Consider the following 26,855-nt stretch of genomic DNA (forward strand, 5'->3'; position numbering starts at 1 on the left):
TGGCAGCATTAGAAATTTACCAAAATGAACAGCTTACTCCGCATGACGCGCATGTTAAATTAAATTAAAATATTCAACTAAAAGGATGGGATGGGGTTTAATATAATATCAACTTTACCCAATTTTGTTTTTTTTTTTTTTCAAGTGCCCAAAAATTGGTTGTTCTAAACCGAAAGTTCTTGACCTAGATTACATTCGTTCTTGATTCAGTTGAAAATAATATTGTTGCTACCATTTTGAATACCAAAACGAATGGATATCGATCTAGATGATGGAACTTGGAGAAAATCCCTCTTTTGTATCACATATTACTGCCAAATGTTTCAAACATATGTGAAATCATGGAAAGTCCGAATAAATACAATATTTGTTTCGTATAATCATTTTGTTTTTATTTGTTTGCTTCTTGGTTTGTTTGTTTTACTTTCTTGTCGATATCATGGAGCAAATGTGTTTGTTGATGTAAGGTATAATGTAATATTAATGTTATTTGATAATTTAATTCTAACATTTTTATGTTATAACTTGACCAGCGCCTCGAGAGATGCCATTGTGTTCAGTTAAGTGTAATTATATTATTTATATATATGATTTTATAGTTATATGTATATATACCACATGTCAGTAATCAGTTTTCAGTACTGCAAAGATTTGTATCTAGTTTAATGTAAGTTTCATAAGTTAATCCATTTTTATTTAATTTATTTATTAGCATTCTGTTCCTTTTTGTTAGACAACACAAAAATGTATGTATATGCTTCAAGTACAATAAATGTAATGTTACAGTTTAAATATATTATATTTATATATTTGTAAGCATAGTTTATGTAAAAGGGATGTGTACTAAACACTAACTTCTTTCCTTCTGCTTTCCCTTAATCCAATTCTCGGTATCTTCAAATTAAACATACACCCATGATGGCTTTTGTTTTTTAGTTTTGTTTGTTTTTTATGTAACACAGCTTGCAATGTTTGCATTCAATTTTCTTGTAGGCATGCAAGATAGATCATTAAGGTATATTTATATTTATGTTTAATATATTTTTAATTCTTTAAATGTAACTTTCAAGGGTGGGCGTTTTTATTTAGATCATTTAGTTTGGGTTGCTATACGTAAATAATGATGAATTCTCCCTCTTCCATATAACGGCTACTCTTCCTCCTCTACCTCCGATGCTACAGTTACTCGTCTCCGTTCTATTTCCATTCATTTTCGTTCCTAATAAGCGTTTATGCAATATTTATGCTTACAAATTAATTAAACTCGTATTTAAACGCCAGAGAAAAAGGTTCAACATAACAAACAAAAAACTTAATAAAATAATTCTTTGATTACAGTAGGTATTAGAATTAGCATGAGAGTAATAATAATGATGGAAAGCCAACTAAAACAAATTTAACTAGAACGAACGCAAAGCTCGGATCGATAATTTATCGCTCTGTGCGCTTCTGGGTGGACAAATGATCGCCTTTTGAATAATCAATTTGAACTATTCAATTTATTTAAGGTAACATTATTGGGAGAGGTATGAGTGTAATCCATCATTAGTTTCTTTCTTGACTTAATCCCCGTCGGCACTAATTTCCTTTTTTCGTTCCTTTCGTTTCTTCTCTTTCTTTTGCAAAACTTGGTATTAAAAAATATATTTTAATTATATATTTATATTGAAATTTAGAATGGCGCGCGCTTGGCAAAACGGAACCTGAATGGGCGGGTAGAAGCGCGGGCGGTGAGAGTAACTTTCGTAAGAAAAAAAAAAACAAATATGCCCCATCTAATTAAGCCAATCTGCAGAAGTTTTGTAGCGCTTGGAAAAAAGGCGACTGATGTCCAATTTAGTATTATCTGGAGTGTTTCCTTTTGTGTTGCTGCTGCAGATGTGGTCTTCAGGGCAAGGGATTCGGGTTTGTTCCATTGCTTGCTTAAGAGAGGTGGAAGGACATACTGCCCTCGTTGGCGGCCACTTTCAGTTTCTGCCGCATCACCTCGCGACTGGAGTAGTCGGGCAACTTAAGATAGTTGACACAGGTCATCACAGATGGTAGATAATCATTTGGGTTTTGGTTTCCATCCAGCGTCTTGCGGACGATAGTCAAAGGTGGCGTCAGGGCCTTGAACCCGCCAGTCGGCAGACGTGGTGAACCCGTCACGAACTGCAGGAAAGCGCGCTGCTCGTCGCGGTTGTATGATGCCAGGATCTCGTATAGATATTGAATAGCCTGCGACTCCTGGTGGAATCCATGATCAGTGCGACAGCTGTCTTGCAACATCTTGGTTTCCCACCGCGAATGCTGTTGCTCGCTAGCCGATCCGCAGAACACACACTCCAGCTCCTCGGGATAGAACATGCGTAGACGTTGGATCGGAAAGACGGAATCGAAACCTATGGGCAAAAGCTTTAGTCATATTTTGTGCTGAAAAATTGTGTCTAACTTACCCTCACGCAATGCCTCGAACTGCTTCTGGACACCCTCGATGAGGAACCAGTAAGTGACCAGCGAGATGTACTGGTGGAGGTTGTGCACAGTGACAGGTGTATCGCGACCGCCACGACACAACTCAATGTTGGCATGTCCGGGCAGTACGAAGTCTAGACCTAGGTCTGCAATTGGGCAGCCGTCTAGGTCCAGCTGTTCAATCTGAAAATTTATAAATTAATTACAGAGCAGTTCAACAATGTTTTCTTAGAATCATGTCAACGGATCGCCGATAAAAATATTATACATTTGGAAGGAAGAATCCTATCTAATTTTGTCCAGACATCTACAAATTAAAACTAAGAATATAGCATTACTCACCTTTTCTGTCTTCTCCATGGCATCGATGTTTGGATCGGACAAAATGTACTCCCGCTGGCGAACTAAATCCTGCAGACGGACCAAAGTGTTTTGCACCTCTGGTGCCACACGCATCAGATCGGCCAGGCCAATCGAATGCTCTTCGCTGACCAGCCAGCGATAGAATGGCAACGAGAAGGGCAGGTCCAGCTAAGGCGGAGAAAAACAAGCCAATTAGAACAGATTTAAGGAACAAAGTTTAATTATCCTACCATGCGACTGTCCATCACAGCCTTGGCCATGAACTTGCCCAAGAACTTGAACTTGGCCTTGGCCTTGGTCATCTGGGGAAGCTTTGAGGATTTACCCAGAGGCAGAGGGAACAGGCCATGCACCGCATGAACATAACTCATCATGGTTGTTGTTGTGGTCGTGGTGGTATTGTTGTGATTCGTATTGGTGTTCTGCTCCACTACACTGGTTGTTGTAGTAGTGGTGCTACTGGGGTTATCAGTTGCTGCTGGGTCAGCAGTGTTCATATCACTGAATTGCTGTGCGATAATCATATTTAAAGCATTCTCATTAGCGCCGGCGCTGGAGGAGCTGTGCTCCACCGGTTGGGATAGTAATTGTTGGCCAGCTGCACTGCGTAAGACATGTGAGCGACTGCTGGAGCGCGTAGGTGGATGCTGCTGCACAGTTGCTGTTGTTGTGGTGGTGGTAGTGCTGCTTACAAGCGTTGCTCCGCCCGCCGACGGAGGGCTGTGGTCCATGGTAGTTGCCTCGAGGGCATCTTCAATGTGCAACACAGTGCTGGCCTTCACCACATCCACGATGGTAACAGAGTTCTGTTTGTAGCTATCGCTGCCATTCCATAACCCAAGATCTGTGCGCTGTAGCTCAGCAGAGACCAACGCGTAGAATTCCAGTGTGGGTCCTAAGCCCGTGCCGACTTCATTCTCATACTGAATCTCTAGCAAGGCCTTAGAGTGCCCAAAGTCTTGGAGGATGTGCTCGGCCTGTTTTAGTATCTCCGTCCGGGAAATCGCACGCTTCCGGCGATCAAGGCGAGGAGCAACTCGTTCTGAAGACTCTGCTGCATTCAGATCGGGTGTGGTGTCCAGCAGACGCTGCAAAGCGCGATCCCGATCAAAACTGGTGGCGTAGAAGAGCAGGTGACGCGTCTCGAAGGGGAAAAGGAAAGGACAGGCCATGCCTATTTGGGGCAGCCACTGCGGTAGGTTGCCTGTCATGATCACAAGCGGATCCTGCAACTGTCGATTCGCCTTGGCGGTGATTTTCGGATGTACAAACTCTGCCTGGGGGATGATGTTCTGACGGACAACACAGCCGTAAAGGTGCTCCCAGTGGCGATTAAGGGCGTGGATCACTCGCAGCATACACAATGCATCCAGCGATGAATCTTGAACGGTTACCACATCAGCTGGAAGCGAACTACTCAGGAAGGGCTTAAGAGCCGATATCACTCCGGGAGCTATTCCTTCATGCCAGAGCTCAGTCTTTTTGCGCATGAACTTGCTACTAGATTTATGGGCCTTCTTTGAGGAGGATCCCCCACCGCTGGCGACTCCAGACGATGAAGAGCACGAGGAGGCATTTGCATAGCTGGAAGCGGAACTGGAGGTGCTCTGTTGCTTTTGCACGCCACTGCTACACGAGCTGCTGGTGGAAGCTGCTCCCGCTGCCCCTCCCGAAGCGACTTCTTCCTCCACGGGGCGGTAGTAGATGGTGTGCTGTTGCACCCAAATGCTAGCGTTTCCTAAAAGCGTCTCCGACTCGTTGTCGGTCTCCGGTTGCTCACTGACCAGAGGCGAGAACTGTTTAACCGCCTGGTAGACGGTCATGTTGTAGGGCAAGACGTGATCCCCGATAGTGAATTGAAGCTTGTGCTTGAAGCCAGCCTGGGTCATCACCACAGCTGCTACGTTATCATCCATATCCTCTTCACTGTCGTCGTCGGAGTCCGCACGGATGCCTCCGTAGCCGCGCACTACCAGATACCGTTCGATGGCCTGGACCATGGCCAACGGGTCGATCTTTACAGTGCCGCCTTTCCATTGACGCAGATTGGTACACTGGGGATGACGTTGTAGATTGCACTAGAAAATAAAAGATTTGAAAATTTCAATTTATCGTTATCACAGTAAGACGGGAATATAGTGACAACATTACTTACCTTTAGTTGGTGAGTGTTAAAGAAGCGCAGCGCGCTCTGATTGGACCTACCCCCCGGACCGGCGGGGAAGTCGTGTACCTTGACTGGGAATTGTTCTAGTTGCGTCACACAGCCGTTTAACTTGGCTACAAAGGCGCCGAACGCTAACGGTTCGATCGTGGGCATCTGGCCGACATTCTGGAGAAGAGGCTCCAACGGCAGACCGGCAAAGACGTGCATGAAACTACGCAGGCGTGCATCGCGCTCCACCAATCCCGTTTCGCTAGTCATATAGTTGAGCATGGCTTTGATAAGGCCAGAATGATTCACTTCGAATGGAGAGATGTCGCTCTCCAACAGGATGGTCTTCAGCTCAAGGAGAGCATCGAGACAGTCGTGGTAGCTCCCGTTGAGCTTAAACAGAATGCTGGACAGACGCTCCAAAACGTTGGTGCTGCCCGCTGTAGACAGTGGAGTATTTCCTGCTGAAGATAATGCCACTCCGCTGCTTCCACTTTGGGTGGCACTACTTTCCGAAGCAGCCTTACACCTCTTTGCCTCTTGCTCTGTGTAGCGCTTCACAAAATCTACTGCCTGCTCACGCACCCACTGACGTGCTCTTTCCCTGTTGGCCGCCGCTAGGAGATTGGCATGGGAGATACTCTTGCTGATACTGGCAGCAACAGCTGCTGCGTTTAGTCCTCCTGCTCCACTGCCAGAGCCATGCTGGGCCACCGTGTAGGCCAGACCGGTTCCAGAACTGGATCCACTAGAGTTAGCGTTGCCCGAGTCTTTAGAAAGGCCGTGGTGCTGCTGCTGCGACTGCTGATTGTGGTGATGATGATGGGCAGTCTGGCGGCCCCAGCGAGCCGGATTGAATGAAGCCAGGAACGAGGATTTGCTCGAACCGGCGTTGGTCGAGTTTCCGGCATTAAAGCGAGACTTCGAGCTACCAGAACCACTGCCCGAGCTGGGTGTACTCCTGCCACCGGTGCCGCTACCAAGACCTAAAGTTGAAATAATTCGTTGAATTAGTTTTAAGGAAAAGAAATTAAGGTATGCAGTGGCAAGAGAATTGACCAATATACTTACTTGTGGCTCGGCTGAGAAGTTCGTGCATAGCTGAACTGGCAGACGAGACTGGTGCTCCTGCTCCAGACGCTGCTGCGACTGCAGCATCTTCTTGCCTGGCCTTTGCTCTACCGCTGCTTTGCGACTTGCGCTTAGGAGGCGCCTTTCGCTTTAGCATGTCCGTCATCTTGTGCTGCAGTGCCGAAGCCGAGGACGAGGAGGACGATGACGACGACGCTGAGGCAGCAGCACTGCTGGTGGAAGCCACCACCAAGTGGGCAGGCTGTTGCTGTTGTGGCTGGTAAATTACCTGAGGCACCTGTTGTCCTTGTTGCTGAACTCCAGTTGGCAGAAGCTCCAACTGTGGGGGTGGTGGTGGAACTGCCGGCTGCTGAAAGTGCACGTACTGGCGGGGATCTCCCTGTTGTGCCACAAAAAAGGCACCGGTCGGTCCAGTTGTCGAGGATGAAGAGGGCGCCGAGCTGCTGTAGTTATAGCCCCCAGCCGGTGCAGAGGTTCCTGTGGCGTCCAACGCTCCTGCAGGAGTTCCCTTGGCGCTGGCAGTCAAGGCGTTCATGGCATGCGAGAAACTCTTCACACTGTACGATTGATGCTTGCTGCTGCTGGGAGTTGTGGAAGCACTCGACGATCCTGGCGCATTATCCATAAAGAAGGGATTGACCTGCAGGCTATTGGCGGAGGCCGGAGCCGATTGTGATCCGCCTGCATTGGCGCTGGGCGTGGCTGTTGTGCTTAGAGGTTTCGGCGAGGGGTTCGCGCATATGGGATTATTTGGATCCGTCAGCTGAGTGAACTGGTAGATAACACCCTCGCGACGGAAGTGAGTGCCAAAGACATCAGGCAGTTGGCGCATCAGGATCTCAGCCATTTGGAGGGCTCCCACTACGATGCGCAAATCATTGCTGCCCAGCATGCCGGCAATGTGGCTAGAGACAAGCTGGTACTTGAGCACCTGACGCAGAAGCTCCGGCGTGGCGTAGTACACCATCCGAAGAAGAGCGCGCAGGCACTTGTATCGGACATTCGGTCCGGCCGAAGAGCTGTATACCTCGTAGAGCACGTTGAAGATGTGCTTGATAAAGTCTGCAGCCAGTCCACGTTCCTCCTAGGAAAGCGTAAAACGAACATTACTATTTAACATTTCTTATTAAAAAGAATTAAGTACTAACCTTGAGGCATGCAATCCTGGCGTCCAGCGATGGGCGGCGCTTCACTTGATTACCACTGCTTCCTGGTGGATTATTATTGTTGTTATTGTTATTGGACGAAGCTGCCGCAGCGGCAGCGGACGTGGAAGCTCCCCCTGAAGCTGATCCTGCCGCAGTGGTGGTCAAGTCCTGTCCTGCAGACATGGGAGCCACATAGTTGTGGTTGAGACGACGCTGAACGGGACGAGTGGTGCCCGTATCCTCGTTAATCTGTTGCATGGCATGGAAATCCACAGTGTAAGTGCGGCCAAAAGTGCTTAGACTGATCTCGTCCTCGCTGCTCTGGTTGGCAGCCTCAATCAGACGCGAATCAATTGTGGAATAGTTGTGCCATGAACCGCGATCATCGCGCCACTGCCAGTGCACCTGATCCTGTGTGTTAAGCGTAGGCCTGTCCAATAGCGAGTCCACAGCGAAGATTCCATCTAAGGGTAGACGCGGCATCAACTCACCAATGAGGCAGGTAAGTTCGTAAAGCTCTGAAGGTGAACGTGAGATTAGCTCCACATGAGTGGCACTGGCAGCAGCTGGCTCTGCATTTCCGGTAAGCAAGTAGAGAAGGGTAGCCGCAATGTCATTCCTTAGCAGAGAGATAGCCAAATCCGGGCAGCTGCCACACATCAAGCTCAACATTCGCACCACGGCTGTGAAGGTTCCTGTGTTCAGGATGGCTGGTGTGACCAGCAGTAGTTGCTGGCAGTTCTTCAAGAGGTCTGGACTAGCGATCTGCTGTAGACGCTGGCTGTCGTGCTGGAAACTCTCCACCAGGCGACAGAAGGCAGAACACACACTCTCCACACACTTCTTGTCCTGCTGCGACAGCAAGCGAGCTAGTAGGGGCAAGCTTTCCGCAACGAAATGGAATTCCTCCGGATGCATGTTTAGGCAACAATTAGCGGCAATTGCCAAGGCTGCTCGCTGAGCCACAATCGAAAAGAAGTCCAAGTAGGTGAGGCAGGCCGAAATACCATTTGCCTGCAAGATGGCCTTGTTGTGACGCCTGGACAGAATCTCTAACGCGGTTAAACTTTGCTCCGCTACATCCATGCACTGGATGACCTGAAGTTTCTCCAGAAAGACGGGAACTGCCTCCACCACAGTGCCGGAGGATCGGGGCAAGGCTTCCAGCATGTAAGCCAATGCCCTGCAAGCATTGTTCATGATGTCAAAGTTGTGCTCCATACGAAGAAGTTGGATCAGAGCTGGGACCACTTGCTTGATTGGAAAGCCGGCCAGGGTATCTTCATTGCCCATAACCAGCATCTGGCACATTTCGATTGCAGCCTGCAGCTGCTGGGATTCGTCGTGGGATTGCAGTCCTTGCAGGAGTTGATTGGCTTTCGAACTGCTACTGTTACCAATGGTGCGGTGTAGAATGTGCGTCATCCTTGGGCCAAGGGCGCCGAATAAATGAGGCGGCAGTCCGCGAGCCTCAAGCAATGCCTGCAGGCGACCCACCTCGCTATCATCACTTTCCGAGTCAGCAGTTGCAGCACCTCCTGCTCCGCTACCATGCTGACCACCACTGCTTGTACCGGTGGTTGTGGGTCCTCCGCCAGGAGCCGACCCTTGTCCCGCTCCAGTCACATTGCTGCTACTGCTGTTGCTGGCTGGTTGGCCGGCACTGCTATTGCTGCTGCTGGTCGCGCCCACGGCGCTGGTGGTTACTCCGCTTGCAGCTGATGCTCCAGTTGCTGTCACTGCTCCTCCAGCTCCCCCTCCTGATACTCCACCGCCAGTTCCTCCTGCTACGTCACGGGCGGCACTCAAAGCGGCCGCTACAATGCTGAGATTGGCTGAGTTGGCACCTAGAGCGGCGTCATGAATGAAGGCAAAAAGTTCATCATTAAAATTGTAATTCGACATGAAGTTTGGAATCAATAGGTTCGAAGGTTAAGGGATTTGAATTGGAGTGCGAGTAAAAACATGAAACAAATATGTCAAAACAAACAGTAAAGGATAAGGTAGACATATTTGAATGTTTGTTGTATCAGGTTTTATTGACGTCAAAAAATTTTGAAGCGGCGAAATAAAAAATGTGGAATAAATATGTTAAGATCTAAATTGAAGGAGTAATTTGTTAATAAAAGAAAGTTATATTTTGTAGGCCGAATTTAAAATCGAATTTCAAAGTAAAAGGTATAAAGTAAGAGTATAGCATTATGATTAGAATTTAGAAACATAGTTACGACCAGAATAATCTGTGTTAGTGGGAGGGTGGTAAGTGGGTTTAGATAAAGTAAACTAAGTCGTAGCTAAAACAGCAAAACTTAAATAGTCTAAAAGTATTTTACAAATTAGGTAAGGCAATGGGTGAAAAGATCAAGTGTGCTGCCACCTGGAGGTTGCCCTTTGTGTGGTGAGAGTGGGGGCTTTTCAGCGTGGGTGAAATAAAATCAAAGCAAGGCAATATGTGTGTGGGTGTGTGTATGGGCGGAGATTGTGCATATGTGTATGTATACTGATCGATTGGGTTGTACGTTTACCTGGCGTGATTTGCTGTCCACCTGCATGCGGCGGTCCACTTGGCGGTTGTTGTGCCATCAAACTATATGTTAAAGCATCCGAAGCTGCTATTCAGACAAGGAGACGAAGACGAAGACGGAGATGGAGACAGAGAGCGGGTGGTAGAGAGAAAACAGAGCAAAACAAAATTAAGTTTACTATTAACTATTTACTATTAACTATGGTTCAGTTCAGTTTTGGGAATTATTTGGGCAGACACCGCGAGCAAAGCAACGCAGGAATGAGCGAGCGAGAGACATAGAGAGAGAGGGGATAAGGGGTTGGTGTGTTTTTGGGGTGTGTAATTGTGTAATTTGTTTTTCTTTCAGTACAATATGGGTTTATTATCACCTAGACTATGACCAGCACCATAAGAGATTGAGAGTGAGACCAGACGCTATAATTTGTACAGTATGTTACAGTTTTCACTACCGAAGGTGAATTTAAATTACCGAAAAATCACAAAATGAATTCAGAAAATCAAATAGCGGACCACAACTAACCCTTCAACTCCTAAGCCCTGCAGTGGGTGTGTGTGCTATCATTTCCTCTCTTTGAAGGAGCAGCTTTTAAGGGACTAACAGCCCTTTTCTGAAAAGTGCACCCCTATTCGAAACTCTCCTCAGCTTTAATTAGCCCCATTCTAAAAAGGAGTGGGGCCCTTGGCTCCTGGTTTGCTTGCGGTCTCTCTTCCTTTCATCCTTCTTTTCCTCCTCCATCATCTTACCACTGCTATGCGTCACTTTGGGGCCTTGATGTATCGGTTGCGCCGGTTGCTGTTGCTGCTGGGGATGATTGCTGCGATAGCTGAACAAGAATCCTGGCTGGACGAGCGTGGCACGCTGCTGTTGCTGCTGTTGTTGCTGCTGATGTTGCTGATGTAAGGCCAGTTGCTGTTGTTGCTGTTGCTGCTGCTGCTGCTGCTGTTGCAACTGTTGCTGATGACGCACGGCAACTACAACGGTATTGCCGCCCACCTGTTGGTATTGATAGGTACCAGGCGGTGGCAGCAATTGCTGCTGTACAGCAGCAGCAGCGTTGCTATGTTGCTGTTGCTGCTGGTGGTGTTGCTGCTGCTGTGCTGCTGCTGCCGAACTCACACAAGAACCCGTCTTGCCACGTGAACTGCGTCGCAGTGAGGAGTGCTGCTGCTGCTGTTGCGGATTGTAAGCAACCTGTTGCTGCTGTGGAGGCACAAACGTGGCTGCTGTAGTTGCTGTTGCCGGCGTGTAGCGCGTAAGCTGCGGCGGAGGCTGTTGCTGGTAGAGTGCCGGCGGTGGTCCTGCCCCTGAGGAGGTAAAATGGTGCGGTGGAGGTTGATGCAACACGGCCACAGAACTATGGTAATAGTGCTGCTGCGGTGGCTGCTGCTGTTGCACGTGTTGCTGATGCTGATGATGCTGATGGTGTTGCTGCTGTGCAAAGTAAGCGGCAGCAGCAGTAGCTGGGGGATAGTGCGCCGCCGCCGCTGCTGCTGCCGCTGCTGTTGGTGTCACAAAGGAAGACAAGTGTGCAAACTGATGTGTGGGCAGCAATTGAGGTGGCTGTTGTTGTTGTTGTTGGTGTGCTTGTTGTTGCTGTTGCTGTTGCGACGGAGGTTGTGGCGGTTGATGTTGCTGCTGCTGCTGCTGCTGGGGTGTCAAGGCATATGCCGTGGTTGTTGTGGCCGTTGTGAGGTGCGGCATAATGCTGTAGTCAACAACGTTGTTGCTGCTGCTGTTGCTATTGCTGCTGCGCGTGGCACGTGGCCCACCCCCTCCAACGCCTGGCCCCGCCCCCTGTCCATGGGGGGCGGCACGTTGCTGATAGCCGGACGACGTTGTTGCTGTTGCTGTCGCCTTTATATTGTTTGTTCCTGCCGCTAATGTGTTGTTCTTGGTTGTTTTAATGTTGTTGCTGGCACGTTGTGGTTGTTCTTGTTCTTCTTGTTGTTGTTGTTTTCCTTCACGAGTCAAGTGTGGGCGGGGGATATGTGTAAGTGAGAGAGAGAATGGGGTAAAGGGAGTGGAGAGAGAGAGAGTAGTGGGAGACAACAGTTAACAGCTTTATTTATTGAAGTTTTTCAATTTTTTTTTTTTTTTTTGCTTTTGTTATTGTTTTCTTGCAGCTACACTACTTGAGTTAGTTGGTTTGACTTGTTTTTTTTTTTTCATTATTATTGTTTAATGTAATGCAAAAAGTATTATTTTGAGCGCTGTGTGTGTTTGGCTTTGAAAAAGGTAATGGCAAGGGGAAATCAGGAGAGGAGACTGAACGACCTTCTGTCGCTGACAATGATGATGTTGCTGCTGTCGCTTCTGAAATTGCAGTTGCAGTTTCACAGTTGCTGCTGATCTCTCCCACACTAATCTAAGCACACGCACACACACACACCCGGCCGTGTTCTCGTTGGTCCTTTTTTTTTTGTTTTATTGATTTGATTTATGTTTATATGCTGCACGTTGTTGTTGCTGCTGCTGCTGCTGCTTTTAAGTTGTTGTTGCCGTCTCTGCTGCTGCTGCTGCTGCTGCTGCACTGCTGCTTTACTCTCTCTCTTTAACTACGCTGCCCAAACAGTAGCTTTACACAAGTCGCCTTTGCTGACACCGCGAATCTTTCGGCTTTTCGCTGCGGTTTATTGTTTTTGCACAAAAACAACAACATCATCATCATCATCATCAACAACACAAGCATCAGCAATTAAAAGTATCTTTGACTCAGAAGTTATGTGATAAGAAGAGATTTATATTTAATCACTTTTAAACTAGAAATCATAATTATTATTGGTGGCTCAATTAAATGGAAACAACTACACTGGCAACAACAACAACGTGCAAAAATAAACATTATTGTTTTTTAAGATTCTTTTCTTTTAAGGGGTTAAATGAATATGGGGCTTATATAAATGCGTAGATAATATTGCTTAACACTTTTTGGTAGCGATATTGCGCTTTAACCCACAGTGTCTCCTTCAACTCTGGTCCCCGCATCGAAATCAAATTTCAAAATTAAACACACAAAACAGAACCCTATAGGCAGGACACTCTGTGCGACTCTCGCATAAATAATAAATAAAGTCTATCGTAGAATGAATATAATGTGATTCACATATGGGGTTATTAAAATGTAATGTGGGCGTTTCTTTGCTTTTGGATAAAAAGGAAAAATTAAATAATACAAATGGCTGTGGTAGATATGGGTGAAGGGTTGGGTGAAATGGCAATGTGGCAAGTTGGCCACAGGTGACAGCACAGCCAAAGTTCTGGGCCCTTTCCGTGTGTTAGAGACTTCCTTGAACCAAAAATTGTAAATTACATACATGCAATGAGAGTGAGCAAGCAAAAAGTAGAGTACTCCTCAGCTACGAACTTTTTAATCAGCGCAATTCTATATACAAATACGGGGATATGTAGTATATATAATTCTGTTCCAGACGGCGAAGCGAACGAATTTAGACTGCCAGCCGATCGCTTGTCGTTGGTATATTTGAGTGCGAATTCCGAACAATTCCACTTTTATCAAAATCACAAAAACACTACAGTAGACATTGGGGAATGGCGAATTACGAATGAACGGCGACAGGGCGAGGGCACTTCGCAGAATAAATGCTTAGTCAATGTCTAAGTGTACGTATTTTTCGCTTTTGATAAGGAATTCGCCAACTGATAGTCAATAAAAATCACATTATGCCAACAGCTTTGTAGGAAAAAGCTATAACCGAAACGGGGTGGCAACCCTGGCGATATAAACAACGCCTTAACTGTAATCTTTTCGAAAATAATCCTTAACCGATTGTTATAAGAAAAGAATAATAATAACTTTATACAACTTCATATCAACTAATCAGCAGTTAGGTAAAACCTAAGTTAGTTTAAAACCTAATAAGGAGTTATAATTTATAAGAAAACTGTTAATGGAAAGCAAAACCCAATGGAAATTAAATTAATATAAAATGTTGGGGATTTTTTGAAAGTATCAATTTAAGAGCTATGCTACATTCAGACTACAACAATGGTAACAAAATACAACTACATACATACAATATACGGATAAATGGGAGATGGATGCTGGATGCTATGCGCTGGATATATAATCCACGGAGACTCACCACCAAGTTCACCAATCAGTTGCTGGGCGAATTCGCTCTCCGAGAGGTCTTCCTCTTCGATGTCTTCGTCCTCCTCGATGTCGTCGTCTTCCTCGTCGTCGACGTCCTCCTCAGTTGTAATTTCGTCCTCCTCGGCAACGATCTGGGGGTCCTCCTCGTAAGACGAGCCCGCAGAGTTTACGATTTCGTAGAATCCCACCTCCTCTTCCTCCTCTTCTTCCTCTTCTTCGTCGTCCTCCTCGTCGTCTTCGTTGTCGTCCTGCGCCTCTGATTGGCCCTCCGGCTCCAACTGACCCTGGCTGTGGTTGACTGGTGCCTCTGGTTGATTCTCTGCTGTCTCAAGGATCACCAGCTGGTCCTCCACGTTCAGATTCCCTTGCACCGGCTGTTGCTCCTTAACTCCAGCTTCAGCACCAGATCCTTCTGCTCCTGTGCCCTCTGTGTCCAGCAGATTCTGCTGTGAGTGGCGCAGATTCTTTCTGTTCTTGCTAATCCCACCGGATTTAATGCTGGTTCCGGATCCCACTGATCCGTTCCGGCTGGTGGCGGCCGTCTCCTCCGTCTGTACTGACTGCTTCTCCTGCTTCTGGGTGGCGCGCGTGTGGCTAACCTTGCGCGTTTTGCGGTAATAGTTTAGCAGATTGCCGTTGCGACCGGCGCGAGCAACTGCTGCTCCTCGGTGGGGAGTGGTCTCAACCACAGCTCGCGATCCTCCGCCACCGGCCTTGCGCTTGTTCCGATTGCTGGTCGGTAAGCTGGTAGAGCTGGCACTGGCCCGTAACTGATTATGCTGGCGCGCAGCCGCAGCGCTGCTTGTACTCGGCAGCTCCTCCGGGGAAGTAGTTTTGGACCGAGTGCGCTGAGCAACACAGTCTCCGGATGCCTGACGAGGTGTCTGGTCTGTGCTTTCTGCAGCTAGGCCAACTTCAGCTGCTCCTCCGGCGACTCCTGATCCCAAGGACTGCTGCAAGCGGCGCTTCTTGAGAGGCGAGCAAAGCTCCACCAACTGATCTCCTCCGGGTGCCGCTGAAAAAGGCATTGAAGAAAATCAATTTGAATTCGGATTATTACTTTGACTGGATCGACTGCCTTTCAGTTTTTTATTGTGACTTTTTTTTACGGACGGGGATGGGGAAACGATTCACTGGTTTTAAAATTTGGACAAACAAACAAAAGCACTTTGATGAATTTAGAAAAGTCAAAGTAGCAATTGTATTATCATTTCCTTTGATAAATTTTTAGTATAGCAGGAACTTTGTTGTTTTTATGTGCAAAATTAAATACTAACTCAGATGAAGTGTGTCCTTTTTTAGTTTAGAGTATCGCTTTCTCTTTAAACATTTTCAAATTTGTACCTCGCCCAGACTTAAGCAAATACAATTCTTTTACTTCGTGATATTCTATTACCCTTTTCGATATGATCGATTTCTCGTAAACCGAAACATCTACCCAGACAAAGTTTACAGAATCTGTACATTTATAAAATAAGAGAAGCAATCTTTACTTTTCAAAATGTTTTTTAGCTTTAAATGAAATCCATACATTGTTTAATTACTTTGTTTTGGCGCCTGTTTTTATATCATAGTACTTTGAGTACAAAGAAATATTTCTTTCAAAACCTTTTCATTATTTTTAACCTTATTGCTTAGAAAAAACTTCTAACATACAGTCCGTTTAGTCTTATTTTTTAATATCGTAAATCTAAATTGATAACCTTGCATAGTGGACGATTTCATTACTTTGGCTACGAGTTTCCAGTTTCTATCTTTCGGAAGATAATACATACGGGCTTCTTCTTTTTTAGATCAACCGAATCTCAATAATTAGATAAATGTATTTTCTATAACATCCTAAAGCTCTACTCAGGTATTAAAAATCCTACTTCTCGAGATTTCCCTATACAAATATGAAGCAGGTGATAGCTAAGAATACTCACATTGGTTGCTATTGCGAAAACGGCTGCTGCTGTTGATGCTGTGCAAAGGATGGTTACGCTTACGACTGCCGGGTGAAAGCGATTGGTCGCCTACAGTCGGGATGAAGCTGGATGCTGGCGATGACGGGGAACGACAGGCTGCTGCCGTGCGCTTCACCGGCGAGTCCTTGCTGCTGTGGGCTGTTGCAGAGGAGTGGCGACCTTGACTGCGGGATCGACGTGTGGAGGTGGTTTGAGATGCTGTAGAGCTGGCGGCGACCACGTCGGCGGAGGAGCTTACAGCAGGACCTGCTGATGCGTCCGGTGTTTTCCGTTTCTTGTTTTTGCTATGGCCCTTTCTGTGGCTGCTGGTGTTGCTGTTTGTATTGTTATTGCGTCGCCGCTGAGACGAGTGATTGGATGAAATTGTGGTGTTGGTCGCACTGGTGTTGTTAGCCAATGTCGCTGAGGTTGATGTGGAACCACCGTCGTCGTGCTGCCCCTCCGTCAATGCAGAGAGCGATTGACTTTTAACGGATTCGGCCATAGACGACACTTAACCGCACCGGCATCGAACACACTTAACATGCCAACACAACCAATAATTGAATATTGATCTCGAAATGTTTCTCTGAATCGGCCCGTTATCTATAACATGGAAAGAGTCTCTAAAGCTGACTTAATTCAATTCGCTACTTGTCTCTTCTCATTAACAATATTATTTCATAATCACTAATTTTCTCTTTTCATTCACTTCACTATTCACAGTTTTCCTTGCCGATTTCCTTTCTGCGTGCTTCGTAGAAATTTGTGCTGCAATAAAGGAGAGAGAAATAAAAGGGGTGTTAAACAAAGTGACACAAAGTAACAAAATAGAATGCATTTAATGGTTTTCTGTGCAATGACAATGAAAACACAGAAGAACAGTCTAACCTCTCTCAATCAAAACACAATGAATTTCTAGTCTTTGGTTGAATCGGAAACTTATTTTCTCTTGATTGACATAGCCAGGACGGTTCGATGAGTGCGATTCAAAAAGAATTAGTCTGGCAAAATTCCTACTGTCAAAACAACCTAGTTCGATGCTCGATGCAAGAAGTCTAAGAAACTGTAGGCAAATGCGACTTAAATATAGTCACAAAGGAGACGGATCTGGTAAGTGCCTCACCCCAGGAACTCCGATAGCCAGACGCAGCCAAGCGAAGTGATCGGGTCGCAGACAGGAAATGCTGACAATGTCGAGAGATATGTAGGTAATACCCAAATGGAGGAGAGGCACTAGAACGGAGAGCTAGTAGTCCCAAAAACAGAGAAGCGATAAGGGGAATACGGTATACGGGCCCCGGGGCCTCAAGTGAATGTGAAAAACCGGCTCATCTCAAATCAGGGGTAGAGATACAGAGATAAAGAGAAAGAGAGGCAGGAGAGCGAGAAGCCAACTGCACAAAGTCTGACTTCCAGCCCTGTTTTTAAGGACAGGTACTCGCAAACAATGGAAAATGCCACACCGCATGAGTGGTGCCAACTATTGATTGACCGAGGTGTCCAAATTAGGCTATTCGATTATATTAACGGCAAATATATACATTTCACAAATATTTAAAGTAAAAGTTGTTTTATTCATACTAGAAAACTGAATTGTGCACAACGCAAACAAAGAATATTAGTTTAAAACACTCAAAAATATTTTGTATTTACTTAACGATGGTTTACACTACAATAAATATAATGATATTTATATTAACGAAACACTGTTAAGAATTGATATTGATCGATTTAGATTACATATTTACCACAAACAAGCACTTAAAAGTGAATTTAATACACTTAATTAGTTAGCTTTAATGATCAACCTTGTTAAGAAAAAGCCATGTTGGCACCTCAGCGGAGCAATGAAAACTAAAAACGGAAAACTGATAACAATGGAGAGTTTACACCACCTAGAAAAAGATACACACCACCACTCGGAAAACACACACAACTGCGCTTCCACCACTCACACACACTTGAGCACTCTGTCAACATATGAAAACTGTAAATAAGTTAACAGCTGTTTGTCAGCAGCCCCCGACACGTGCATGCGAGAGCGAGCGAGAAAATAAAATAGAGACATAGAGAGAGGGAGAGCAAAACGAGAGCGAATGTTTTGAGTGGAAAGATGAGCGCTGGCTCACTTACACTTACACTCGCGCACAGCTGGGTTAATCAGCTGTTCTCGGCCGTTTTGTTTATATTTTTCCTTTCGTAATGCCCAGCGTGCCCGTGCATGTGTGGGTTGGCTATCTGCCCCTTCTTCCTATATGTGTGCGAGCGAGAAACAAGTTCTCCGAGCGTGTGTTCGTGAGTTGCCATGCTTGTTTCGAAGAAGATGAAATGAAAGAAAATCAAGCTGAGCAGACTATTGCCTTTTTGCTCTTGGTTCCACTCGCCGAAAAAGAAGATGAGATTTGAACGTGTTCTGCATGATTCTGGTTCTGCGCCCTTTTCGTGCACATTATGAACTCACTCGAAAACCCCCTGTATACCGAGCGATACATATCGCTCACATAAAAAAAATGCGTAGTTTCAACATGTCTGCCCTTTTACGATCTGGTTTCTGTTTCGCCGTCTCCCACTGACAGCTCCTCTCGAATTTGACAGGCAAACACGAAAAAGAAACAAAACGCAACAGCCAATCGTCAAACATTTGGCAAAGTGGCCAAGCTCACCAAAACACAAACAACAAAACAACGAATACAACAAATTCAGTTCAAGGCCATCGAAATGAAACCAGCAACCCAAACAAAAAGACTACGTCAGCCGTTTTGGTTTGATGGAAAATAAGATGTACGCGATTTTAAAATTGTCCGAGACAACATTTTTATTTGCTTTTTGCTAGTTGGAGAAGAGTCTGGTTAACATCTTATGTTAAGATACAGAGGATCTTATCAAAGGTTTAATGTTTTAGATAAATTTATAGCATTTTATTGATCTCGGTTTCTAGATAAACACTTGTGGTCAGTTCATGAATTCATTTTATTTGGCGACTTAGATAATTCATGAAACGCATAGCACGAAAGCAGCGTAAAACCTTTATGGCGGACTTCTCTAGATCCTATCATTTAGAAAACATTTGTTCAATTCGGCAGCGCCGACACCGCGATAGTTCGCTCGGTCGCTCGTTCCAAACACCCAACCCAGGCAGGCAATATAATCTATCTACATCTATTAGTCTCCACTCGTATCTCCGCCCCACAAGTTTTTCACACCGAAAAGCGCCGACGAAAAAAAATAATAAGCGAGGCCACAAATGGCAGCGCCTTCATGCACGAGTGTACCAGTGTAAGTGTGCTTTGTTAGTGTGTATAATTTTGCTTTGCGTGTGGCAACTCCAACATATGGCGACTGGCTCTGTGGTTGTGGCTGCCTTTATCAGCAATTGAAGTTGTGAAACGTGAAGGGTCTTAAACAGAAAACCAAATGTAGTCAAAATTGGTTTGGACTTTACTGTTTTTCAAAAGGTTTACTTTACTTTACTCCACCTGAGAGATGTTAAATCCAGAAATAATCTATGACGTAGTTAAAAGAAGATACATTAGACTGAATACAGCTGTTATTTCCATTTGGTGTTGGGAATCACCAAACAAAGTGGAAACAAATGAATATTTCTTGAGTGTCAAATTTCGAAAACCTTTAGTTTTACGTAGTTAAAGGTAAGAAGTTCTAAACTTTACCACCAATGAGTTGAAAATTTTTAGTTAGCGAAAGATAACTTTGACAGTAGGGCAGCAAACCATTTGCCACAGCTGACTGCAACCCCGATAGATCTATGGGTCATATGCTGAAAGAGAGGGTGACAACCCTGGCCCAGCATAATTGATAACAATTTGTGTGTGTGAGAGTGGTACGCTGAGCGCTACCTCCTTCAGTCATCCCCCTCTCGATTTTCCCGGTTCGTTATGCATTGTGCGTGCTGTGCTGTTGGCATTGTTTGTAACTTATTTGAATATCGTTGTAAAGAAGCAGTCGAGCGCATACTGAGGCTGGTCCCAATAGTGCTGCCCTAGCCAGTTTTCTATATTTCCCATTTTCCCTTCCACCATCAGGTCGACATTTTATTTTTTCTCTTTCCAATGTGTTACAAAACCTGCCTACGCACAGCTGAGTGTGCGAGCGAGATGCAATGTATTTTACGTGTCCACTGCGACAAAAAAGAACTATTAAACAAATTTCTTGTGCCTTTGTTTTTAGAAGTTAATTTTTTTATATAGTAAACCTTAAACACCACCAGTTCACATCAATAATAAAAAAAAACTAAATGTAAATTGTTTGCAGTGTATTTTCTCGGTTGTACCCTGAAATGCTTCGATTACGGAACCGAATCGGGGGAGTCTTTCAATGGAGAATTACGTAGTTGAATAAACTTGGACGTAAGAACGCAATAGCAACGCTACCTTGCAACCCTATCGAGTGGGTGGGTGGGCGTTCGGTAGCACTGGACATGCAACAATTAAACTGTGAAGGTTTTTTAGCCACTTGGGGAATATTTGGGCTTTAGAGGCAAGGTCTGCGAAAAGCATTAGAAACTTGTTGCCAGGAGGGGAAAAACTTCAGATCCCGTTCGATGCCCACATGATTTCAGGCTTTTACACAACGCATTATATGCACACAGCATATAGACACATGTGCAACTGCTGTTATATACAGTTATACACACCACTTTGCTTTGCTGCACTTTCCACGACGAAAAACGGAAATAAAAAAGTTAACTGCATAACCGCTTATTGTACATTTAATTCGTCTTAATTTCGACGATAATGTAATATGCGATATAAAAATCGAGTCAAAATTAAATGACGATTGAGGAAAATGACAAAAAAAAAAACACGGAAAAAAAGCAAAAGAAGGGAGCACACGGCGCTGCATGTGCGAGACAGAGAGCGAACGAGAGCAAGCGCATGACGACGTACACACTCACACACACAAAGGCTTACAGAAGAAGGAAGAGGAGGAGAACAAATAAGTCTCAGTATGTACAACAATATAACAAAATCAAAGCGATGAGCACAAAACTTAATGCATACACAATTTAAGCGATTTGCATGCCCTGGTCCAGCTGGTCCAGATAGAAATCCAATTAATTTCAGTTGTAGTCTAACGCAGCATGATAATATTCAGAATTATATAAACATCAGCACCTTTTCCCGATTCCACACACTATGTATGTACCAGTGGCATCGAGTATATAGAAAATACAGCCGTTTGCATTTTGCTTTTCAGCTGTGCACGCACTCAAATCCAACTCACGAATGAAACAAAAGTAGAAACGGCAGAACTGCCAGCGCTCGGTGGAAAATGGCGACCGAGAGCGAAAGAATGGGAGAGCGCTGCCCGAGTGAAAGAGCGAAACGCTACTCAAATACAAATATGTTTATATCTAGCTACTTAGCAATTTTTAAAGTGAAACACACACAATGCAGTTATGGCATATAATTTAATTGAAATTAAGACATGTAGGACATTCGGGGTGCCAAAACACTCAATCCGCACGAAAACAGGTCACTCAACCCTCGAAAATGAGGTCAACAAACCGCTCTCTTTTTCACTCTCTCACGGGCTTTTGTTTTAGCCTTACACCTGGCATGTGTGTCATTGTGCTAGCCTAATTGATTTAAAACACAAAATATATAAATAAGTTGAAATTCCTGATTTGATTCCACTCAAAATGGCCGAGTGGTCATGTTAAATTGAGTGAGCCTCTATACTTTTCCATTTTGGGGTTGCCCTCTTTTACTCGTTATTTTCGAGCTCTGTCGCTCTTTGTTCCCTTGTACATGTGTTACGTTGACTTCTCCCCGCTTTGATCAGCTGATCGTGCGCGTGTGAGCGCGGAGAAAATGCGTGAGAGTTACAATTTACGACATTTCTAATAGGGTCGCTCGCAGTAACAAATGCACTCAGCTGACCTCCTCGAACCGAACATGTGTGAGGTTGTGTATGTGTGTGTGTGTATACGAAAAGAAAAAGGCTGACATGATGGAAAACCCAAAAAATTAACAGAAAAAAATATGATTTTATTTCCTTGGACTTTTATAAGAACAAAAAATGGTTCTATAAGTTAAACAGAACTTAATTAGGACGAACCTATTGGTTAAACTGTAACCTAAACCATTATATACTTATAATGACGGTTATTTTTAAATAATATTTAGACCATTACAATTACCTGCATTACAAACACGTGTATGTACACATACACCAATTAGGACCTTTCACTATCTATCACCCTATTATAGTGGAACTCTGCTACCTAATTATATAAGAGTCGGGGGATCGGATAACAATATTTGACTGCTGTCATAAAACCATCAAACATTTGGTTGTCTTGAAGAATTTAAAAACACTATGTAAACATTCAGTAACTAAGCAAATACCAAGAAGACAAGTACATATGTATCTTAGGATGTATCTTACATTTAGAACCTTTACTTTATAAGTCAGAAATCAGTAAGTTTGAAAAGTACTATAAGCCTACCACGAAGACCAGAAAACAGTCCTGAAGATCACGCATTATGGTAAAACATATACCCATAAATAATTGCATATGTATTAACTTGTAAATTCCAGTTGGGAGCACCCGGCCAGTAAATGCAAGTCAATTGCATTTGTGTGCATGTGCATGATGTTTTCAAAATAAAAAAATTAAAAACCAGTAACAGCAAATAATAAATATGCATGGATGTAACTCGCGCTCTCAGTCACACACATACAAACACACGCCAATGCAAGTGCAGCGGCAATGCAGCTGAGTGAGCGAAAGAGAGAACGCGAAATGAGGCCACGGTTGCTGACGAATTTGGGACAGGCAAACGAGAACGATGGAAAGAAAAGAAGAGCCGCCCCAACTTTCGTTTGACGATAACCCCAGGAAACGTTAAAATAAATATTTATTACTGATACTTTATAGATTCGCCTATACCTCGAAATTATCTTTAATTTTTTCTAAATATATATTTCTTTCAGGAAAATAAATAAGTCTGGCTCTTTCACTATCCACACTTGAAATTTATTTTAGTTTACGTAATTTTAAATAACAATGAAACCAATTAAAGATTTCCCTCAAAAGTGCAGATACATTTGAAACAATTGATAAAGGCTTTAAAAATTTAAATTAGTTTCCTCGCATATATTTTCAGCTAGAAAAATAAAGAAAATATTTTCTTAATCTGCTTGGTTTCTTCAAAGTAGGTAGAAAAGGATAACCTTCTGCGCTCTGCCACAGCCCTTTCCGATAAGCTTTGCAGACCAGTTTGACAGATAACAATATATGGCAAACCGACAACATTGAAACATTTTAGATAGCAAATCTATATCTGAACATATGAAGATAAGCCTCAAGAGATAAGACGCACAGATGTGATTAAACATCAGGATTTCCCAAGATTAAAATTAAGTTTAAAGCCACAATAAAACTTAGGATGCCTCTTTATTAATAAACGCAATTCGAATCTGCTCTTAACTACATACAAACAGCCGGGAGAAGGGAATGGAGAACGACATCCTGACGCACATCGATTTGCAGATGGATGGAATGCTCCCGATCTATCCCAATGGTCAGTTCATCGTTGGGGAGTTGCAGTGCCCCAAAAAAGGCGGAGGCTTTTCGCGAATCCACGGAGCAAGAGCAGGAGGCCTCCTGCTGTGATTCGGGCGTAGCCCTTATCAGCAATTTCTGGAAGCGACTGGTCACAGTGGACATCTCAGAGGTGGCTATAACATTGAGTTCTCCCTCAGAGCTGGCCAGGAACTCGAGACTAGGTGATACATTTTTCAGTTTATCAATGAGACTTCTTAGCAATTTTAAGCTTGGCAAACTCAAAGCTAGTTGCGAGTTGGGTATCCGTGGGACGACATAGGCCGACCAATCGCTGGCCGGGATTATAGTTACTGGAACATCGTGTACCACTTCCCGGGCTTCTGTGGAAGAAGCCAAGAGCACAGAGGCTACTACGGAAATGCAGGGAAACTGAATCCTCTGCAGCTTCAGTTTGCAGCTGTTGACGCCTGAACTTCGGAGCACAGAAAAGGCTCTCCCTAAGTTAGCCGAGGACATGCTCAGAACTATGTAGTCTTGATCCGGGCGGGCAGCCTCCATACGGTATTCCGGAAAATACTCCTCGGCCGCAATACTAGCCCAGACCAAGGGTGATGCAGCGGAGCTCTGATCCTCGTTCACGATTAAGTGCATCTGCCGAGCGCCCAGGATCATCACGCAATCCTTCGCCAGTTTTGCCAATGTGGCCACAATGGCCTGGAACTCGCGCATGTACAGCGGATCCTGCATCTGTGCTCGGAATTTCATTCTGCGAGCAAAGAACTAGAGCCGGGCAGGATCAACCCGAAATAAAACGGAAAAAGAGAACAAAACAAAAACAGAGTCAAAGACGGCTGACAAAACTAAATAACGGAGCAAAGTCTACAAGAAACAATATTACATATTTTCCGATTTTAAGAAACTATTTCTAATGCTTCGTTATTCATAGAATTGGACTACCTTTTAAAACCTATGACCAGGATGTTTCTTTTTTCGATGGAGGCAGTGCTTTTTTGCAAGACATCTCTTTCAAAATTTCGGTTTGGGTATCAAAACAGTCATATTCTTCCATTTATGATCCATTTTTAAAAAAACATGTTCGTGTAGTTTGAGCATGGACTGGACGTCAGACGAAAATAAAAATGATTGAAGGGTTATGGAGTGGCGAAGTCGAAACTTCAGACCCTTTTCCAGGGGTTAATGAGGTGTATGGGGCCAAAAACGAGGAGGAGGGAGGTCCCCGACATATTCTCCAATTGCTCTCACACTCTTTTTTTTCTTCTCTTCTCCAGTTCGAATTTGAGTTCAATGTACAACAGCGCACTCACACTCGTACGTCAGCGAACTCACACAGAGAACCGCACACACACAGCAAAAGAAAGAGAAAGAGGGAGGAAAAGGCAAAGAAAGGGGCAGAGAAGAAGAGCCAGGCAAACAAAGCGCAAAGCGAGTTCCGAGTTGTGTTTTGGCTCTTCTTTTTATTTATTTATTTTTATTTTTGTTGGTGGGGCGAAACGGTGAGCAAAGAGCAGGCGAAACGAAACGAAGCTCAACGAAACGAAGCACACAGCCAGATACAAAACTGCCTGGTTCTCCTTGCACACAAAGTCATCAAAAAGACAGACAGGATTTGAATGCCCTCCAGTGTAGGGGGACTCCAGAGGCGGGGGCTGTGGCGGAGAGCTCTTGCGGCCGTCTTGCCCGTCTAGGGGGTCAAAATATTTCTCTTTTCGCAGTTCAATCAACCTTCAAGGTTAGTAATTGATAAGGCAGGCAGGCAATTGATAAGTGAGCACAAAAATTTTAAAAAAATATCTTAAGATTCCGTGTTTTCAGATCTTGAAATATCTGCGATCCTTTACAAATATACTGACTTAAATATGTGTTTAGTAATTTATATCTGTTTTTTAAAGTGAAGAAATGATGGTGAGATGATTTTATAGCTAATACAAGAAAGATGTGCTTATTGGCTGACCATTTTCTGCCCAAAATGAACTTTTTATGATTTAATCGTGAGGAGTGGTGAAAATTTGAGTTGATTTCGTGAAAACTGAAATCTAAAACGGCCTTTCATGGGTTCTGCTGAATTTGGTGATATTCGAACCACCGCATAAACACAGGGAAGTACGCAAAAGGGCAACTCTGGTTGAGAAGACAGTGCTGCCCAATCGTCAACAGCTGTTTTTCTTTTTATAATTTTGACCTATGACGTCATCATCTCAGCCTATTTCACAAATACTCGAAAAGAATAGAATCTATCTGGAAGTTTGCTGTCGCGACAAGATGATGTTTGTCATGGTTTCTGTGGAGTTACTGGCTGAAACCTTCGCGTCATTGCAACGTGAACATATTTATATAGAAAATAAAAAACAAACACCGGGGAGGGGGGAGAAAGGCACAATAAAGCGCTGACAATAGGCCAAAAATTAAACAGAAAATAAAAATGCTGAGAATAAGAAACGTGATTGCTTTGCTGTCTCTGTCGCGCCGATACACACGCACACACACTCAGATACTCGCATGTAGATAGAGCACCACCCGCTGAAGTTTGCAGCATAAATAAAAGAGAAAGTAAAACTTAACAAGATGCGCTCTTACCCCCCTCACACCACCCACACCCCTCCCTCTTTTCTAAATAAAAGAAAATACCAATTCGAATAGAATAAACCAACACAAGCACACAAACACATATGATACCCTACACAAAACCCGACGGTTAATTGGTTTCACTGAAAACACTTCTGAGTTTTTTCATAACTTAGAAAAACTCTTAATTTCAATGACAAGCACTTGCACTCAGTAGATATTAGCTTTTCCTTGCACATTTTCCAGGAAAATGTATGAGACTCCTCGGCAGCCATTGTAAAAATCAATATTGCCAGATTGCCCTCACAAAAAACGCACTAAAACCCAATTGCCCTTCAATTGGAAACTTCCTGCGGGTATATTACTATTTAACAACGCTTTCCCGAGCCTTTTGGTGAACACAAACCTCTTAAATAATGGCCAGAAAAAGTAATACAGGAAAATGCAAATGGTCGACATTTTGTTTTCCGTCTCGCTGCTGCCTATTTCAAACGTAAGAGTGTATGTGCGCGTATGTGTATCTCGTCTGAGGACGGAGCCCCAAAATCCGTGGTCAAATCACTTTTTAACCACCCTATGCCCGATTTATGTAATGCCCTTCTTTTCTTTTTCACTACACTTACCTTCCAACTAATTGCAGGAGTTTTTTCTCTCAATTTGCACACTTTTCATACACTCAGCAGTTTTCACACGCGACGAAACAACAATGCGACCAGTGTGACGAGTCAACAGTCAGCTGGGTATGCGAACTTGGCTAGCATAAAATACCAGAAACGCCAAATCTCAAGAAGCATAACTGAAAGTGTGACCGCTCGTCTCTAATTTTGTGACGCCACATAAGTTTTCTAATAAACAATAAAAAATTGCTTATAATCATATAGGTCCATAACTCTAAATCCATGCAACATCTGGCTCATCTCAAGATCTTCGAAATT

The 26,855-nt window shown here is 44.2% G+C and overlaps 2 protein-coding genes across 10 annotated transcripts; both read right to left on the reverse strand.

Annotated features, from left to right (window-relative positions):
* Positions 1-370: 370 nt before the first annotated feature.
* On the reverse strand, positions 371-26,645 carry LOC108114965 (E3 ubiquitin-protein ligase TRIP12). Of its 9 annotated transcripts, none has more exons than XM_041817787.1 (12): positions 26,544-26,645; positions 15,783-16,574; positions 13,847-14,872; positions 10,487-11,047; positions 9,741-9,824; positions 7,216-9,062; positions 6,047-7,151; positions 4,976-5,961; positions 3,051-4,898; positions 2,800-2,988; positions 2,439-2,640; positions 371-2,384 (listed from the first exon to the last, which is right to left on the reverse strand). In XM_041817787.1, exons 2-12 carry the CDS (start codon positions 16,306-16,308, stop codon positions 1,924-1,926), a joined length of 8,835 nt encoding a protein of 2,944 aa, XP_041673721.1. In that variant the 5' UTR covers positions 16,309-16,574; positions 26,544-26,645; the 3' UTR covers positions 371-1,923. The 9 variants fall into 9 exon arrangements, with proteins under 9 accessions (XP_041673721.1, XP_041673719.1, XP_041673718.1 ...); XM_041817785.1 differs by having other exon boundaries at positions 9,741-9,827; XM_041817784.1 differs by having other exon boundaries at positions 10,487-11,701.
* Positions 23,208-26,633, reverse strand: LOC108114966 (checkpoint protein HUS1). Its single transcript, XM_017226173.2, has 2 exons — positions 26,544-26,633; positions 23,208-24,117 (listed from the first exon to the last, which is right to left on the reverse strand). The coding sequence occupies exon 2, from the start codon at positions 24,100-24,102 to the stop codon at positions 23,260-23,262; it is 843 nt and encodes a 280-aa protein (XP_017081662.2). The 5' UTR covers positions 24,103-24,117; positions 26,544-26,633; the 3' UTR covers positions 23,208-23,259.
* Positions 26,646-26,855: the final 210 nt, after the last annotated feature.

The sequence above is a fragment of the Drosophila eugracilis genome, unplaced genomic scaffold, assembly GCF_018153835.1.
Source record: "Drosophila eugracilis isolate 14026-0451.02 unplaced genomic scaffold, ASM1815383v1 contig_1897, whole genome shotgun sequence".
Taxonomy (NCBI): Eukaryota; Metazoa; Arthropoda; class Insecta; order Diptera; family Drosophilidae; genus Drosophila; species Drosophila eugracilis.

Bases quoted from the DNA above. Each gene is read 5' to 3' on its own strand.
- LOC108114965 (XM_017226172.2), bottom strand. From the start codon at position 16,308: ATGGCCGAATCCGTTAAAAGTCAATCGCTCTCTGCATTGACGGAGGGG. The intron at 11,702-13,846 runs GTGAGTCTCCGT...TGACTCGTGAAG, and splicing joins ACTGATTGGTGAACTTGGTG to GAAAACAACAACAACAAGAA. The intron at 4,899-4,975 runs GTAAGTAATGTT...TTTATTTTCTAG, and splicing joins TTAACACTCACCAACTAAAG to TGCAATCTACAACGTCATCC.
- LOC108114966 (XM_017226173.2), bottom strand. From the start codon at position 24,102: ATGAAATTCCGAGCACAGATGCAGGATCCGCTGTACATGCGCGAGTTC.